The 17777-nt window shown below is 44.5% G+C and overlaps 1 protein-coding gene across 4 annotated transcripts in view; it reads right to left on the reverse strand.

Annotated features, from left to right (window-relative positions):
- RALGAPA2 (Ral GTPase activating protein catalytic subunit alpha 2) overlaps positions 1 to 17777 on the reverse strand; it is a 271212-nt gene that overhangs the window by 75788 nt on the left and 177647 nt on the right. For 3 of the 4 annotated variants that reach the window (XM_061126464.1, XM_061126463.1, XM_061126461.1), the window contains 2 exons: positions 11990 to 12148; positions 1965 to 2092 (listed from right to left, as the gene is read on the reverse strand). In XM_061126464.1, the coding sequence (XP_060982447.1) occupies positions 1965 to 2092; positions 11990 to 12148 (287 nt within the window). Of the gene's footprint in view, positions 1 to 1900; positions 2093 to 11989; positions 12149 to 17777 lie in introns of all 4 variants that reach the window. The other variant, XR_009690052.1, reaches the window with a different exon arrangement.

A 17777-nucleotide genomic window follows, 5' to 3' on the forward strand; every position in this document is an offset into this window, starting at 1 on the left:
TAAATAATTTATTTGAATAGCACTAATTAAATCTTCTCAAGGTATAAGGCAAAAGAAAAATGTTTAACATTTTATAACGATCAACATAATAAGTTTATTACTTTCTCTTTGCTAACTTCCATACTAAGCCATCCTCTGAGATGTCCATCTAGCTATTTTATGAGCAATTTTGGGAAAGAGCACTTCCTCACTCATGTGAGCATCAGTGGCCCTAAGCCCACATCCACTTCAGTTCAGTGTGGCTGCTTGAAGAGTTTTTAAAATGATGCTGAATCCTATCCTTTGAACTTTTAAAAATAGTGTTTCCCCTTAAACCTGATTATTCTGAAGCCGCATTAATTCCAACTGGAGAAAGCAGTGTCCAACAACACAACAAAGCGTGGCTTTTGTAATGAGCAGCTCCATAAGTGGAGAAGGTGACGTGACAAAAATCACAATGGACCTCTAGCAAACGGAATTTTCCTGTTTGCAAATGACTTTTTCTTGCCTTGGCCCAACGTCCTTGACTGATGAGTGTCCAGCTCATCATGCAAACCTGACAAGCCAACTGCTAAAAAGATCTTTCTCATTTCTGCCAAGAACCTTTTTCTAACAGCCTGTGAAATAAAAACTCCACTGCAGAAGGCTGAATCAGCACCAGCCATGAGATTAAGTCCAGAGTGCGGTGGAGGTCCCTGTTACAGGACGCCTGCTCCAAAACACCACCCCAGGCCGGACAAATCGGGAGGGGGTAGGCCAAGGGGGATAATGCCCCCCAGCCCCCCGGGGAGGGACCAGATGCGATCTAATAGCTCTTTTCTACTACTAATTTCTATGATAATTCCGAGTTGCCACATGGCATATGTATTTTTTTCTTAATCTAAAGACAGAATATCAGTCAATGAAGTGACCAGGATTTTAATGAAAGGTATTTTTCATGAACTGTATCTATTCACACGTGGTATTTCTCACACACCCCTGGCCCCCACCCACCCTCCAGCCGCGTGTCACTGATGGCAAGGTTGGGAGAAGCAGAAAGACAGAGGTCAAACACAATATGCTTATAATCATTATCAGTACTAATTAGAAACAGAGAGATCCAGAGTTGTGTTAGGTCAGATGTGTTTCGAAGCAATTTTATGAAGTCGCCTTAATTTTCTTATCATCGGGGTAAAATGAAGCTTTAAATATGCTGTACCTTCAACGTCAACCAGGTCAAATGGCTACTTTTCATGGTTCTTGGCTCCAAAAGATTTAAGATTTAAATTTAAAGATTATAACAGGCCAACAAATGTTGGAGAAAAAAAAAAAGAATCACACTAGTGAAATTTCTTTTGTTTTTAGAAAGAAGATCAGAAATGAGAGAAGGAGGTATTCGGGATATGGGAAAACGACAAAAGGATTTCTAGCCACTGTCACTGGTGAGTTCAAGCACACTCGGTCGAGGGTGCCCTTCCTATCCTCCCAAGCAGACACAGCGTCCCCTTCCCCTGACCTCCTGGGACACCATTTGTGCTTCTCCAGTGGCACCTGCCACGTTCTCTGATTTATCAGCATCATTTCCTTCGTGGCTGCTTCTGGCAGGTGCTTGGAGTGACCCCACTGCATCTTCTCAGCACCTCAACTTACACGCAACGGACTGTAGCAAACAGGGAAGGAGGAGGAGGGGGAAGAGAATGAACCTGGGGAGAAACACCCCAGGATAATGAGCATCTCATCACGGGTGCTGTTCTCAGCACAAACGTATGGGGCTTGACTATGAAAATCAACTCTTCCTAAGTTAGATGTGGCACAAAATTATATAACATAAAAGTATGGTATGATATGATATAAGAAATGGTATAACATCACACTCTGCTTTCTTCAACTCAGACTGAAAAACATCCTTTCTCCCCTCTTCTGCCCAGCTGTTAAGACTTACCTCTTTGCCTGAAGTTGGATGCTGGGAAGGTTAACACGTTACACACTTAACTTAAAAAAGATACAAGCTCTGGTAGAGGGGGATGAGGCACTTGACGGCCCGGCTGGCGTTGATGCAGGTGGCACAGATAAGGCTTGGCAGTAGCTTCCCACTCACGATCGCTCCATCAAACAGAGGCCCAAAAAACGGAACCTGTCAATGCAAAACAGAAAAAACCAGAAGAACACTTGGTATGTTAAAAAAAAAACAACAGTAAAAGGTGAACCAAAGACATGAGAACAGCTGCTTGATACATAACAAATCTGTCAGGACCACGCAGGCTTGCAACTCACAGACTGGGCACTGGATGTAGGGGATCCAGGTCCAGGGCTTTCGAATCAAGCCAAGCAGGGTTGTGCCATGACGCTCCTCTCCTGCAAACTCATCAGCTAAACTTCTCCTGACAGACTGTGACTATGTGCTTCTTTTCTTTCTTGAGCTGTCATTTGTGGAAAAGATATTGCTCTTACTGAGCGTTTCCACCATGTGGATACACTCCACAGCCAGGCCTCATGGTACACCCCAAGGCTGGCAACCTTCTGAAATCAGTTTTAGAATTAGCAATTTTTCACATGGATCCCGATGTATGTTGACTCTTGAAGGAGATGACACTGTCTCGGCTAACAACCACAAGGTCCTCCTTCTTGAACCATCTTCCCTCCATTTCAGACACATCACATTATTCACATTTCCTTCTAATTCTTTAATAGAGACTTGGCTTTCCTTCACACCTGTGCCACGCAGGGTTTTGGTGCCTGTCTTTTTTTGGATTTCTTTTTCTCTCTTTCACTTTTTTTTCTTCTCTCCTTTTTGATTTTCGTCAACTCCATTCACTACTATGGAGACTGTCAGCTCCATAAAGTCAAGAATAGGGTCTTCCTTATAACTCCTGTATTTATTCTTATCACTTACTTACTCATTTGTTCAAAAAATATTTATTATCTGACAGATACTGTCCTATTGACTTGGGACACAGCAGTGAATATAAAGAAAAAAACTTCTGATTTCATTGAGCTTAGAACTTATAGGAAGTTTTGGAGAAAAAAAAAAAACAGTATAAAAACCTCAAATACATAATATGTTAAGCATTAAAGTGGGCTTCCCAGGTGGCACTAGTGGAAAAGAATCCACCTGCCAATGCAGGAGATGTAAGTGACACGGGTTCCATCCCTGGATCAGGAAGATCCCCTGAAGGAGGGTATGACAACCCACTCCAATATTCTTGCCTGGAGAACCCCATGGACAGAGGAGCCTGGCGGGCTACTGTCCATGGGGTTGCAAAGAGTCAGACACAACTGACGCAACTTAGCATGCACACACAGTAGTAAAGTGCTAAGGTGAAGGAGAAGGCAGGGAAGAGCAATAGGACTCTTTAGGGGAGAGTCCTACAGTCAGAGGTCACACGGCCAGGGGGCTGAAGCTGAGGATTGGACCGAGGGAAGGAGGGCTGACCTCCAGTGCATGAGGACCGCTGATAGGACAGCACCCCAGGCAGAGCAGCACACAGGATGCCCTGCGTGGGGGCGGAATCGGTGTGTTTCAGCAACAGTGAGGAAGCCTGAGTTTGGCCAGAGTTGGCCCAACTTGGAGATGATCTTTGCAAATGAAGTGATCAGGAACCTAAATGCCCAACGTCAGATAGGGTAGGATGCATGTTTGTATACTCAGGGTGGGGGCAGTGATAAAGCATTACAAAAAAGATGGGGTAAACAGGAGGGGGCGCCTGTGAAAAGTAATGGCAACCATGATCACAGTCTCTGTGAAAGGAACTTTGTGAAGTTAAAAAATAATGTTAGAAGAAGACGTCAGGAAGGAAAGACAGGAGAGGAAAGCTTCTCCGCATGGGGGAAAGGGCGTGTGGGGAGACATCCCGGATTGGGGACCAGTGAGAGTTGGTTTTCCATGACATTCCCCCCAAGAAGCTGGCTCGTTACCCTGAAGTCAGAACTGCCTCAGCACTGATGGACGGGACCGTCCCTGGAGACGTACCACTATGAATACCACTGGCTTCACCCTGAATCCTGCCTACAGACCGGGGAGAACAGGACGTATTTGAGGGCATTTCATGAATACCCATCCCCCAAGTAAACCTAAAACAATCAAGAAAAGTTATCATGAACAATGAGAGGATCAAGTGCCAGACTGGAAATAACTAAGGGTCAAAATGAGAGGTCAAAAGGGAAAGCAGGGACCTCTGTGGTTATTCATAGGACTGTAGGCTCACATAGGCCGGGCCCTCTCAGGGGCATGTGCACATGAGCAAGGGCTTCCCTTACTAAACCCGTGTGCCACCGCTACTGAGAAAGAGCTCGAGAGAAACCACTGCAATGAGAGGCCCGAATACCATAACTAGAGAACAGCCCTCACTCACTGCAACTAGAGAAAGCCCGTTTGCAGCAACAAAGACCCAGTGCAATCAATAAATATAAAAAATAAAAGATTTCATTTGTTCCTCTCTAAAGCTTTCTTTCTAAACTAGATCTGTGTTTCTGATCCATATCATTTTCCTTCTTTTTGATGAAATTATTGCAACATTCTTATAAGGCAGGTCTACTGGTTACAAATTGCCTGGCTTTTATTTGTCTGAGAAAGTATGTCTTCTTTCACTTCTGAAGAATACAGAATTCTATGTTCGTGGGTGTTTTTTTTCTTTCAACACTTGAAATATTTTACTCCACTTGCTTCTAACTTGCATGATTTCTGGCTAGAAGTTCAATGTAATTCCTAGGCTGGAGCCTCTAGACTTATTTTTGTCCTCTGGCTTCTTTTAAGATCTTCCCGTTATTTTTTATTTTTGTCTCTTTGGGCTGCTTTAAGAAAGTATCATAGACTGGGTGGCTTATAAACAATAGAAATCTATTTCTCACAATTCTTGAGGCTGGAAAGTCTGAATCGGATGGCTAATAGATGGATGGCTGTCTTGCCTCTGTCCTCACATGCAGGAAGTGGTAAGGAAGCTCTTGGGTCCTCTTCCAAAAGGCCACCAATACCACTCCCAAGGGCCCCACTCTTATGACCTAATCACCTTTACCCCTAGCCCTAAATACCATTACACTAGTGGTTAGATTTCAAAATATGAATTATTGGGTCTGAGGGATACAAACATTCTGTCTACAACATGTAGTCTGAATGTGATACATCTGGGTGTAGATGCTTTCCTACTTATCCTCCTTGGTGCTATCTGTGCTTCCTGGATCTGTGGTTTGGTATCTGTCATCAATTTGGAAATTTTTCACATATTGTAAGTGAAGGGAAAGTCACTCAGTCATGTCCGATTCTTTGTGATCCCCTGGACTATAGCCCGCCAGGCTTCTCTGTCGCATGGAATTCTCCAGGCAAGAATACTGGAGTGGGTTGCCATTCCCTTCTCCAGGGGATCTTCCCAACCCAGGGATCAAACCCAGGTCTTCTGCATTGCAGACAGAGTCTTTACTAACTGAGCCACTAAAATACATGTAATATAAAAATGTATTTAAGTTACCATTTCAAATATTTCTTCTGTTCTTTCTCTTTCTCTTTTGGTATTCCCACTAGGTGTATATTACCCTTCATAACTGGCTTTCCAGGGGCTTTCCACGTGGCTCAGTGGTATACAGTCTGCCTGCCAATGCAGGAGACACAAGAGATGTGGGTTTGATCCCTAGATTGGGAAGATTCCCTGGAATAGGAAATGGCAACTCACTCCAGTATTCTTGCCTAGAAAATTCCATGGACAGAGGAGCCTGGTGGGCTACAGTCCAGGGGGTCACAAAGAGTTGGACACGACTGAGCAACTAGGCATGCACACACCCTTTTTAATTATTCTGCAGATCTTGAACACTATTCAGTTTTTGTAATCCTTTCCCCCCTTGGCATTTCAGTTTTGATATTTCTACTAACATATTTTCAAGCTCTCAGTTCCTTTCTTCACTCATCCCATTCACTGATTAAGCCATTAAAGGCATTCTTCATTTCTGCAACCATGTCTTTGATTTCCAGCATTTCCTTTTAATTCTGTCCTGGAGTTTGTATCTCTCCGCTTCCATTACTCATCTCTTCTTGCACGTTGTCCACTTTTAGAGCCGTTAGCATATTCTTTTAAATTCCTGATCATTTCAAAATCTTTGCCATATCTGAATCTGCTTTTGATGCTTGTTCTGTCTCTTCAAACTGCAGGTTTTTTGTTTTTTTCGCCTTTTAGGATGCCTTGTGATTTTTTTGTTGTTGTTGTTGTTGAGACTGATTTACATGATATGCCAGATAAAAGAAACTGAAATAAATAGACTGTTAGTATAAGACTTGATGTTCGTCTGGCTAGTAGCTAGCCAGTGTTTATGACTGCTGTGTTTATGGTTTGCTGAAGCCATAGATGAAGGCATCAGATTCTAAAACTTGCTCGGATGCCTCTGTTTTTGACTTCCCTATTGTGTCTGGGTATCCCTAGAGATTTCGCGGACAAGGTCTCAGATGTGCAGCTCTTTTGGATGCTTCCCATTACTATACAAAAGCCCAGCTGATGTTGTGATGAGGTGCTGGGGAGAAGTGTTCTACGGATCTGTCATAAGGTCCCAGCCCTAACCTTAAAAAGAATCCAGTAATCAGTGAGATGGAGCTGTAATTTAAAAAAAAAAAAATCATGAAGCTAACTAAACAATAAAAATGCAACCATAACAAACAATCAACTAATGAACTTCAAGGGCAGCACAGAAAGTACAAGGCTAGTCCTGGGGGTGGTGGGTCTGTGTCCTGCTCACGGAGATGTTCTCCACACTCCTGGCATCCCGGCCTGCCTTGCCCAGATTTAGCTGAGGGTGCATGAAACCACACGCGACCACATGCAACCTCCATGCAACCACAGGAGCTTCGGGAGGCACACGGGTGCATGCTGAGCGGTCAGAGAGGAAGGCCCTTCCTGCTGAGGTCAACTGGGGCAGAGGATGAAAACTGCCCACTTTCTGACACACAGCAGGCTCTTCCAGTGGCTGCTTGGGGCACATTTACACAGGCTGACTCTTGCCAACAGAGAAGGAGAAGACAAAGGTGGGAAGATGTAAATATCAAAGACCAGCTGAAAAAAGGGAAAACAATGCAACTTTTGGGGAAGATCAATTGAGAGGAAATTCTTAATAGCTAAATTGTTGTGCAAGATAAAACAGGAGCTAGGAGTTAATAATAGGCCACAGGTTTTTTCTTCCATCTGTACTGAAGTTTATCTTATAAATAAATGTCCCTTATTATTCTTTGGCAGCAGTTTTTGGGTGACTCAGACAGTCTTTCAAAACTGGACAAAAGGAATAATATAGATCCCTTCTATCCAAGGAATTCTCTAATTAGGAGTGGCAATGAACTAGAGAAGAAATCTGATTTTGATGTAACATCTGCAAATGACAGCTGCCTTTTTCACAAAGTTCCCAATGTCATTCCTCTACCTAAAAACCTCCCAACAACAATAATAGTAATAAATTACCAAACCAGAACATATTGCAGTTATCCATTTAATAACATATTTAGTGAATTCTAGTTGTCCAATGTCTTTAATTATCTCTTCAAAACAAATGATCCTTTACATGTTCAAAAATAAGCAACTCACCTTCCTTGGGAATGTCCCCAAAGTATTTGAAAATGTATGACTTAATCTCAAAAAGGACATTTGGCTGGGGTTGAGATAAATGTTTAAGAAATATTTGAAATATTCAAACTGCACATTTGAAACAAGAAGAAATTTACACAACTACGTTGTAGTCAAACACATCCCCTTTATAATAAAGTCACCCTAGGAAAAGATTTCCTTCCAAAAACGGGTGCCAGCACTGGCTACTCAGGATCTCACATGTGCAAATGCTCCTGTGGCTTCTGGTGCATGGGCCCTAACCAGCATCCCGAGTACATAACTTGCTCCCAGTGAAGGTCCTGGGTTAGCTGTCTTCCTGGAGACACACATACACACACACACATACACACATACACACACACTCACAATAGCTGCTGAGCCTGCAGGAGAGCCACAAACTACAACTGTAGCCTCAGGGCAACTTAGGGAAAGGATGGGCATCTAAGATCAGGAAGCTCCAACAAGGGCCTCTCCTCTTAAAGGGGTGCTTAAGAGTCCATGGAAGATGGATGCTCCCCAACCTCAGTGTTACAACTGAGGAAGCCAAAGTCCAGAGATGTTGAGGGACTGCCCAGGACACCCTTGCTGCGAAGCACAAGGACTGGAACTTTGGGGTCCCAGCTCCTATCCTGTTACCCACTCCTGCCTTGCTTTTCAGAAACGATCGAATCATCATGTTTTCGTCCCAAGCCCGTATCTACCAGGGTCAAGTAAGGAGACCCTGGAGGACGCCAATGTGGTTTTCACCTACAAAATGGACAATCTGCTTGGGGTGACAAAAAGGACCCTTCCTCAAAGCTTCCTCTTGTCCTAAACTGCTCCTGGTCAAGGCTCCTGGTCATCTGCCCTTTGGTCAGAGAGGCACAAGCCAATCACTAAGGTCCCTGGAGAGAAACATAGCAAAAATGCTAAAACGTACCTTCACAAATTCATACAAGCAAATGAGCACCCATATTGTTCTGAGTTCCCATGTTGTTTCCAGTTACTGGAAGAAACAAAGTAACCTGGGTACCCCCCTGCTGCATGGAGGTTTTGTGAATCACTTTCCTGCAGGACAAATTGGGTGTTTTAACAAACCCTGTAAATCTCACGTTCTGCCCAGGGCGTAAGTCTTCCCTGACCAGCAACTTAGGAAAAAAACCCAAAACACCACAAGTCTGGCAATAGCATATTTCTTTGCTGTGACTAAAGAGGCGATGTCCACAGTATGGAAAAACCTGAGTGAACTATTTGGCCAACCCAATATGTTGCTAAGCACATTGATTTTTTGGTAAATTTATATGTTTCAAGTTGGATGAAAAGCTCAAGAAGGGAGTAGACCTTCTCAGATCCCTGCCTCCCGTGAGCACAGCTACGCTCCTACAACCTACTGTTTTGTAGAGGCTGTATTATGAAGGCAAGGCGGGTTCTGCCAGGCACATAATTTGTATATTTAAGGGAGGTGTATGGATGAAAAAGCGAAATATGTTCAATTTCAAAGGCCTTGGAAGCAGCGCTGTCTGTGAGCTTGTATTACAAACAGCCCCGCGTTATTACACAGGCTACTAATGAGGCCCAGTGAATGAAAGTACAATTTGAATATGCATGACTCTGTCCAGTGAGCAGGACTTTTGTGTACTGATGAGATTTTTTTTTTTTTCTTTTTTCTTTTTCCCTCCTAAAAAAAACAAAAAGGATTAAAATTATTCTTAGGGAAGTATGGCTACCCGGAGGCCAGTATAGCGTACTCAGAACACAGTCACACCAAGTTCGGATGAAAGATACAAGTCCTCCACAGATGCTCCGATGTGGTCATTGTGGAAAGTTGTACACGTCCCTGTCCTTCAGAGAAGGATCGTTCTTAACTTTGAGCAGCTGCGTCATGACAATTTCTTAGCAAAAATATTGATTTTGTGTGGCAATCCCTAAAAGTGGGGAAGGTTAAATAAACCTTTCGAGCACAAAGCCTCCCCTTCCGTGGTAAGGCATGCTGGTTAAAAGACTGAGGAATGGGTAAATTATTGCACCAAATGGCTGAGAATTAATCTCTGCTGACTAGCTGTAATCTAACGAGGCGTCTGTGTCCCCGGGAGCCCGCAGAGCGTCCCTGGCGGTATGTGTAGTGTGTCGGGCCTGCCTGACACCCTTTGTCCCCGCTCCCAGGCGGCCTTTCCCCTCATTGTCCGTAATATCCTCATGCATCTGGGACACGTGGAATGCATTCATACTAACAGACTTACCATTGTTTTCTCTCAGAAGCTTTGTTGAGCAAAGACTGCATCGTGGTTACTGATAATTATATTGCTTAATTAATCAAGACAAAAAAAATTTGCAAATCATTGCCCGGTTGCCAAGCAGGGAGATAAAAAATGACAACAATACAAGCTGAAGCAATATAACAAAAGTAACAGCTATCTGATCAGAAATTCTTATATAATGAAGCTATTAATGCTAAATCGGTTAATGTTAACATTGCTCCAGGTGTCTCTACTTAGATGCAAACAAAAAGGCTAATATTATGGATATAAAAGGCCAAATGTTGCCATGGATTCTGTAACCTGATAGAGAGGACAGCCTTTTCATTTGATTAGGGAATGCAATTTAAATACCAGGGACCGAAGCCAAACAAACAGACTTTCCCTCCACAAGCCTCTCGCATTCACCCTGAGGTCAGTGGTTGGCGAACAAAAGGTCAGCCACACTTGCCCTGGAAATGTCTGGATTAATTTTATTACATTGTAATGGTCTGTCCTTTAAATGTGGGGATAGCACTAAATTTCCAGTTGTCCATTATTCTCTTCTTTCCTTTAGGCCTTTTGAACTGAAATATTAAGAAAGCGATTTGCTCGATTCATCTTGTCAGAATTTATGGCCAAATATATAAAACTTACATATTTTTAAAAAGAAATTTTAAAAAGTATGATAATATTTGTTTTCATACACTATCATACCTTTTAAAAATCACTTTGATACTATAAAGTGAACTGAAATACCTTTTATATTCTTAATTTGCTATAAAAATAAAGGTGACATTTTTAAGACATTAAATGACATTTTAGAGGGCCATGTTGAAAATGAACTAATAGAGCCAGTTAATCCATACTAAATATTAAAGAAACACATTTGCCAGTTTGGAAAGCCACAGGATACTAAATTTATCAGTTGTCTAATATTAAAATTTGCAGTTTAATTTTTTAAATTACTGTCCTTCTTGGACACACACAAATGTTATTAGTGGTAAGAACCATTTTCTTATACAAAATTGAACACTTCACACACACAGAGACTTGGACCAAAGATCACACAAATATTTAATATGAAAAACTTTGGCATCTTCGCTCCTTGAAAAGAAAAGAGAGTTCCCTTTATGTCAGGCTCCTCACCAGCCAGAGTGGGGACTTTTCTGAGTTTAGGAGTTGTCCCGCAGTCATTATTTATTCTATTTTCATGGTAGTAACTATAACAAAAAACAACAATAGCAATAATAATAAAAGCTATTATCATCATTATCAACCCTTAAATAGCTTTTTCCTCTGGACCAGGCACTGATTTAAACACCTTTCATTTCTTAGCTCATTTAATCTTCACAACTTGAACACTTTTAGGTTATAAATCCCAGGAAAGTTTTGCCTATTATTTTTAAAGCTGAAAAAGAGTATATTTAGAAGGGTAACTTTTAGCTCCTGCAGGAGGACAATTTGGAACAGAAATGAAGGTTGTATTTAGTATGAAGCCGAGGCACGTGTCATTTTCTTGAGAAGGAGAGATAATACACTAAAGGTTTACTGAAAAGACTAAGAAGCCCATCTTGGATTATTAATTCCAAAACAAAATCAAGCCACCATACAAAGCGCTTGTTAAATCACCACTAAAGGCAGGACAAGGGCGGAAATGGAAGCCAATCTAGGTCCTGCGCTCACGACGCCGAATGGTTCTGGCCGTTCCCATGATGGATACGCAGCTGAACCGACTGGGTGGGAAGATGCATCCATCTTTAGAGCCCCAACATAGACCGAACCTCGGGGGGGCCCAGCTCTTTAGGACTTCTCCAAGATCCTTCAGGACTGACCCCCGTTAGCAGCAGCAGAGGCAAGGCTGGATCCTCTACCCACAGTCACCCATAAAATGCTGCATGTGACATGGGGCTCATTCAGATCTTATTATTATTCATCAAGATGCCCCAGACTTTCAATCCTTTCTTTATATTATAAAATCTTAAACATGAAAAACATTTAAAAAACCATACATGTCTTTACAATATAATTTTCAAAGAATCTCAGCAATAAAATACAGAATTCTGTGCTCCTGATGAAAGAGTGTTTGAGAAACCCCAATTCATATTTAATTCCTATACAGCACGTGTAATTCATATACGTGTCAAGTGGCCCCATTAACATATCGATTAACACTGTTTTTCAGTAACAGGGAACCATCATGCACATCACTTTACAAGCCACATGAAGAGTGCAGTGGAAACATACCTCAGGTTTCTTGGTTATCGCGATAAAGAACATGTGATTCTTCATGGGGTAGATGATGATTGAAACGTCTCCGAAGGCGGTGGGGATGATCCCGCTGCGGTAGTCCCTGGAGTGCTCAGACCAGACGATGTGGACTTCGTCATTCCCCAAGTGACGGAGCTGCAACGGCAAATTGGCTCCTTATTAATCAGAGTGATCACAGCACTTTATGAAGGGTCGTGGCTTACAAATTGAATTATTATACTTGGAGGCAAAAATAATTCACCACCGAAAAAGGCTACAACACTGATGCCTTTTATGAGGATTTTTAAAAAAGCACAAGTGCACAGGGGAAATAAAAAAAAAAAAACCACACAGCTCGCCTTCCATAAAACACACTGGAACCAAGAGAGGCATGTAAGCATTGCAGGTACATGTGGCTGGATGGGGACAGGACCTTTTCCAGGATTTGTTAAAAATTTAATTTTATTCCTGCAGCAAAGCCTGATGCTTTATGTGGCTGAGTGTGTTTCTACACAATGGACAGTATGAGTCTTTTATTCCATATTACAATAGAGCTTCATAAAGCTCTTAATTTGATGATGATTAAGAAAAAAAGATGCATATAAGAGAACAGAAGCCATTATAACACAATCGTTACCAAATGTACAAAAACCAAATTTAGGACAAACCTTTAAGAAAAAGTATATATAATTTTACCTTTGTCTAAGAAACTAGGGTTACTTAAATTTAATAAGAAACTAATACGAAGCAGTAGCACCGAGCATTGAAAGATTGCCTTACTGCAGAGAAGTCTGCTCACACATACATTTTGTTCTATCTTTCCACTAACTCTCTGAGATCACGTTTATGTAGTCTAATAAGGAGGTGAGGGGGCTCAGGAAGGCGAGCCTCCCCCACCACAGGTGCAGAAGCAGCGTGGAAGCTGGGTGGGGGCTTCCGATCCACGCACCTCCACTGCCCACGGCCATCTAGGCTGCACCCCAGGGCAACAACTCTGTGACAGCGCAACTCCCCAGCCCTCCCATTTATACATAAGAGGCCATGCGGTCCAAAGTCGACGGGTCAGAGACTCCTGCCCTTTCTGGGGAGGGCTTCCGGTACCTCCAAGGAAGGGACCCTCTGAGCGTCCGTGAGGGCACAGCTCGATCCGATGCAAGAATACCCTCCCCGGAGATCCTGTGCAGCGACTGTGCATCTGGGGCTGGAGAAGTGCAGGTGAGCTCCTGGGGGCAGGCCTGGCTGTTTAGTCAAGCAAACTCGATTATAAAAGCTAAAATGCTGGCTGAAATTGAAGTCCTAAACCCACAGGGGCTGGCTGGTGAGGCCCCCAGGTGCCTACTGAGAATGCGAATCCTCGCCCCCGTACGCCTGCCTATGCCCGTGACAAAGCCTGCCTTGCTTGTGAACTTATTTAACAGGTGAGCCCCGAGAAGAACTAAATTCAGAGGCTCTTAATAAAATAGAGATGTCGGGTCAAAGCAAGCACTTTGTCTTACAGTATAAAAAAGGATGTTTTCAAATACCGTGTATTTAAAACATGTTAATATAAATGCAATTTCTTTATAGACTCTCTGACCACAAGGGGAAAACCCGAGGTCACCCCAGTAGGCCTCCCTTATCTTCACGAGGTCATAAGGGAGACTGGTTTCCTGCAATGCCTGCTTCTTCCTCCCTCTGTCACACCTCTGGGGACCACTATACCTTTGTACCTACAGTGAGGTGAGGTTCCAGCTCGGGTGGCCCCCACGTGAGGCACTTGATTCAGCTGCATCTGAACCTGGGCTCTGGGACACACACTTTACTGTGGGTGTTGAACACGAGGTGTGATGGGTGTGGAAAAATTCAATGACATCCACAACTTGCTAAATGTAAAATAAGTTTTTCCTTCCCTTCTCTTACATATAAAGACTAGAAGGGTAGCAGGCAAAAGTTGAGACTGATCCCTTGCATAAATAGTTTTTTAAAAAGACCCTGGGTTTTCATAGTAACACTAGGCATCTCTCTACTTCTAGATATCCATTTTCCTTCCTTTTTTCCTTTCAATAAAACATGCAAGAAGTTTATGACGCACTCCTAAAATTCAGTCTTTTGGAGTCAAAATATAGCAGTGGCTCCCCAGCAGCACAATGAAGGCATGTTTTTGAGGGAAATCAGAGTGGTTTCAGATGGAAACTTCGGGAGGAATTTAGAGCAGAAGGTAACGGGGGCAGGGGCTGCCCAGGGGCACACATCTACCCTGCTCACCCCATAGAGAGAGACAACTTTCTGGGTAGTTTTGTGCCCCCTCACTGCAGGGCTGGCACACGCTTCTGAATGGGACCAACACACCCCACTGAACAGCCTTCCTGCATGGCGGTCCCACCAAAGGTCGGCACCCCAGAACCTGGGATAGCTCCCTGTCCAGACTCGTGAGTCACAAGGCATCAGCTCTGAGGCGACACAGTGAGGATTGAAATTTTTGCAGTTAACCTCCCTTTTCTAAATTAGGTAACTTGATCACATAACCCACAGAAGTCTCCTGGAACTTCCCTGACAGTCCAGTGGTGAAGCCACCCCCTTTCCAGTGCAGGAGGTGCAGGTTCGATCCCTGCTTGGGAAACTGAGATCCCACATACCCCATGGCCAAAAAAAAACACACACAAACAAACAAAAAACAGATGCAATATTGTAACAAATAAAGACTTTAAAAATGGTCCACATCAAAAAAAAAAAAAAAAAGAATTTTCTCCCAATTCTGTTTACAACTGTATTCTCAGGACGGACCAAGAAGGATAAGATCACAGGACCAGGTCCACGCTTCTGGCGTGATAACACTCCGAGTGGTCATGACTCAAGGTTCACCGTCTGAAAGCTGCCTTCATTGTCACTTGCCTCAGACCTCCGCACAAGTCACAGGTTAATTATCCAATGCACAGAATTCAGAGCTGAGGCCATGGAACCAGTTGCAAATACATGGGGTGTGAAGAGCAAGGATGCACCCTCTTCCGTCCATGATGGGAACATGAAGGAAGGAAGACCATGTAAGAGTCACCCAGTCAGATTGTCAACCACGTCAGAACATCCAGGAGTACTCCGGAAGCTTCAAAGTGTCGCTCCGTCTAAAGGGGGTTCCGTTACAGAGATGTCACTATGTGAGTTTTGGAGAATTCCAATGACGGGCCCTCCAGGGAGAAACTCGAGCCCACGAGTCAAGTTGATGGGAGTGGCGTGTCGTCTGCACGAGCCACCCTTCACGCCAGCTACTGCTTCAACTGCACAAGAGGCTTGACAAACGCTCGGGGCTTGAGCCTTCAGAAATCAGTGCCTGTCCTGCCACTTCTCACCCTGACAGGGCTGTGCAGACCCTCTGCCGGGGCCCCTCTGCCCGCCGCTGCCAGGCGGCGCCCACTGCTGACACTGGCCCTGGTACACACCTAATGGGCTGACCTCCTTTCCCGACTAATTGCATTACGTCGCCAGCTGGCTCCAGAAGGAGTCGTCTGTTTGATTGAAGAATTCCTGCTCCTCAGTGGGCCCGGCTGCTACTTTTACTAAGTAACAGGCAGCCCTGACATCCCCATTGTTCGGCCGACAGTGTGCCCATCCTAAAATCTAAGTTTTATTTGTAAATTAACCAGGAAACTTCCTGCCAGAGCAGTGCTGCCTGGAGACTGATAATGTGGGCCTTTCATCCCCTCCACTCGTCCTGTATCACTGCCAATTTGTTTTTTATGCGCTGGCCAGCCTCGGGCTATAAAAGCCTTGTAAGACATAAGTGCAATTATAGTCCTGGAGTCAAATGAATTGGACAAATCCAATAGCACAGCTCTGTCCCCACTCTGCAAACCCCTACAGCAGTTAGATTAGCTGTGAAAAATCTAATCGGGCTGGAGCTAACGAATTTCTGCGGTGAAGGATCAAGAGTTCAGTATGGGGTTGCCACCAGATTGCAGGGTTGAAAAAGTGGCCCCGTGACGGGGGCAGAGGAGAGCATGAATCACTTTAGAATTCTGCAGCTCATTTTTAAGCTGTTAGGGACAATTCAGTCGGAATGAGACGAGGAACTGTGGGGCCGCTGTTCTTGTGACTGATTTCTGGTTGAGCTGTGAGACGTCCTGATAGAGAGAGTTTGTCACTAACGATGCTAAATCTTGGAGCAGCAAAAGGGATCAGCTGCGTTTGCCTGATTACAGTAGGGAACCTTAGAGCCCAGCCAAGCCTCAGAATAGGATTTATAACAGGGTGTTTTTATCAAGAAAATACTGTTTTTTCTCAAAAAAAAAAAAAAAAAAGACAATCCTACTTAGGAAATAATTCTTTGAAAAGTTTAAAATATAAAGCAATCTTGGAACAAAAGAGTTTTCAGTCATAAAAATGAAAATCATAGACTATGGTGACGCATTTGCAGAGTAGCAGCAATTTACATGGTAATGAAAAAATGATGTGTGGGTCTTGCCTGAGGCTTCCCAGGTGGCTCAACGGTAAAGAATCTGCCTGCCAAGCAGGGGATGTGGGTTCGATCCCTGGGTCAGGAAGATCCCCCGGAGGAGGGCATGGCAACCCATTCCAGTATTCCTGCCTGGAGAATCCCAGGGACAGAGGAGCCTGGTGGGCTACAGTCCATGGGGGACCAGACTTAGCGGCTGAACATGCCTGAGAATCTTGCCTAGGGTCTGGGTAATCTGAGATCATGTCTCTGTGGGCAGGGCCCCCTCCACTAAGAATACCACCACCACCAAAACCTAAGACATGGAGGCAGCTCCCCAGGCCCTGAGGAGCCAGCATGTGGCCACTGAGGGAAAGTCAGTCATGCTCTGCACATCCGAGACCCCTAGTCATTGTGGGAGGAGTCTGATCATGCCCTAACCTGACCACTGAGGTCCCACGAACACAGCCACCTACTGTGTCTGTGGTCCGGATGGCCATGGCTGCAGTGATGAAAGAGCAAAACCACAAAGAAGAGAAATGAGGCAGGTACAAGGAAGCCTGCAGGCCAGTATCAATCGCCCACCTAACGGGCCAGGAGGAAGAGTCTATCCAACCAGCAGGCAAGGATGAGGGCTGCTGGGTACCAGATCGGTGCTCAGCAATTTTGCAGGCGTTGTCCACCCACTGCCCAGCAACCCTGGGACATGAACTGTGTTTTTAATCCCATGTAATAGATGGGAAAACGGAGGGAACTGGCTGACGAAGGAACTGGCTACTCACTTGAACCCTGGCTATAGACACTCCCCTGCCACCTAACACAGCACCAAACTGCCAGACTTAGCATCAGAATAGTCTGCTTTCCACCCTCCAGGGGCTGCCTCAGTTCCTGGGATCCTTGTTGGAAGAGAGGGCTGTCAAAAGGGGGTTCTGGACTCAGCCCCTGGCACCAGCATGTGAGGCCCAATTGTTCTAATCTGGAAACACAGACATGGGTCAGATTTCCAGGCTTCCTCCCCAGAGTAAAATGTCCTCTTCTCTTAGGGGCCCCCTCACTTCCTGCTGGTCAGCTGAGGTGTTCAGCCTGCAGGTTAGAACGCACACGGGGCCCTGGAATGCTGACTCCCAGGTGGAGGATGGAGGTCTCCTCTGAACTCGAGAGAAAACTGCCCGCAGGCCCCGAGCTGATGGAGAACAGGAGGTGGGGCCATGGGCAACAGGCCACGTGCACTAGCCGTTTTGCAAATGGTCTGCCAAGCGACCCTCTCTGGCAGCCCTGGGGGGCGCCAGGCTTCTCCAACCCCAGCCATAGAGGGTCCTTACGTCAGATGACCTTGGCCAGCCTGGGAGGTCAACAGCGTAACTTTCTCTCAGTTAACAG

This window comes from Dama dama, chromosome 23 (genome assembly GCF_033118175.1).
Source record: "Dama dama isolate Ldn47 chromosome 23, ASM3311817v1, whole genome shotgun sequence".
NCBI lineage: Eukaryota > Metazoa > Chordata > Mammalia > Artiodactyla > Cervidae > Dama > Dama dama.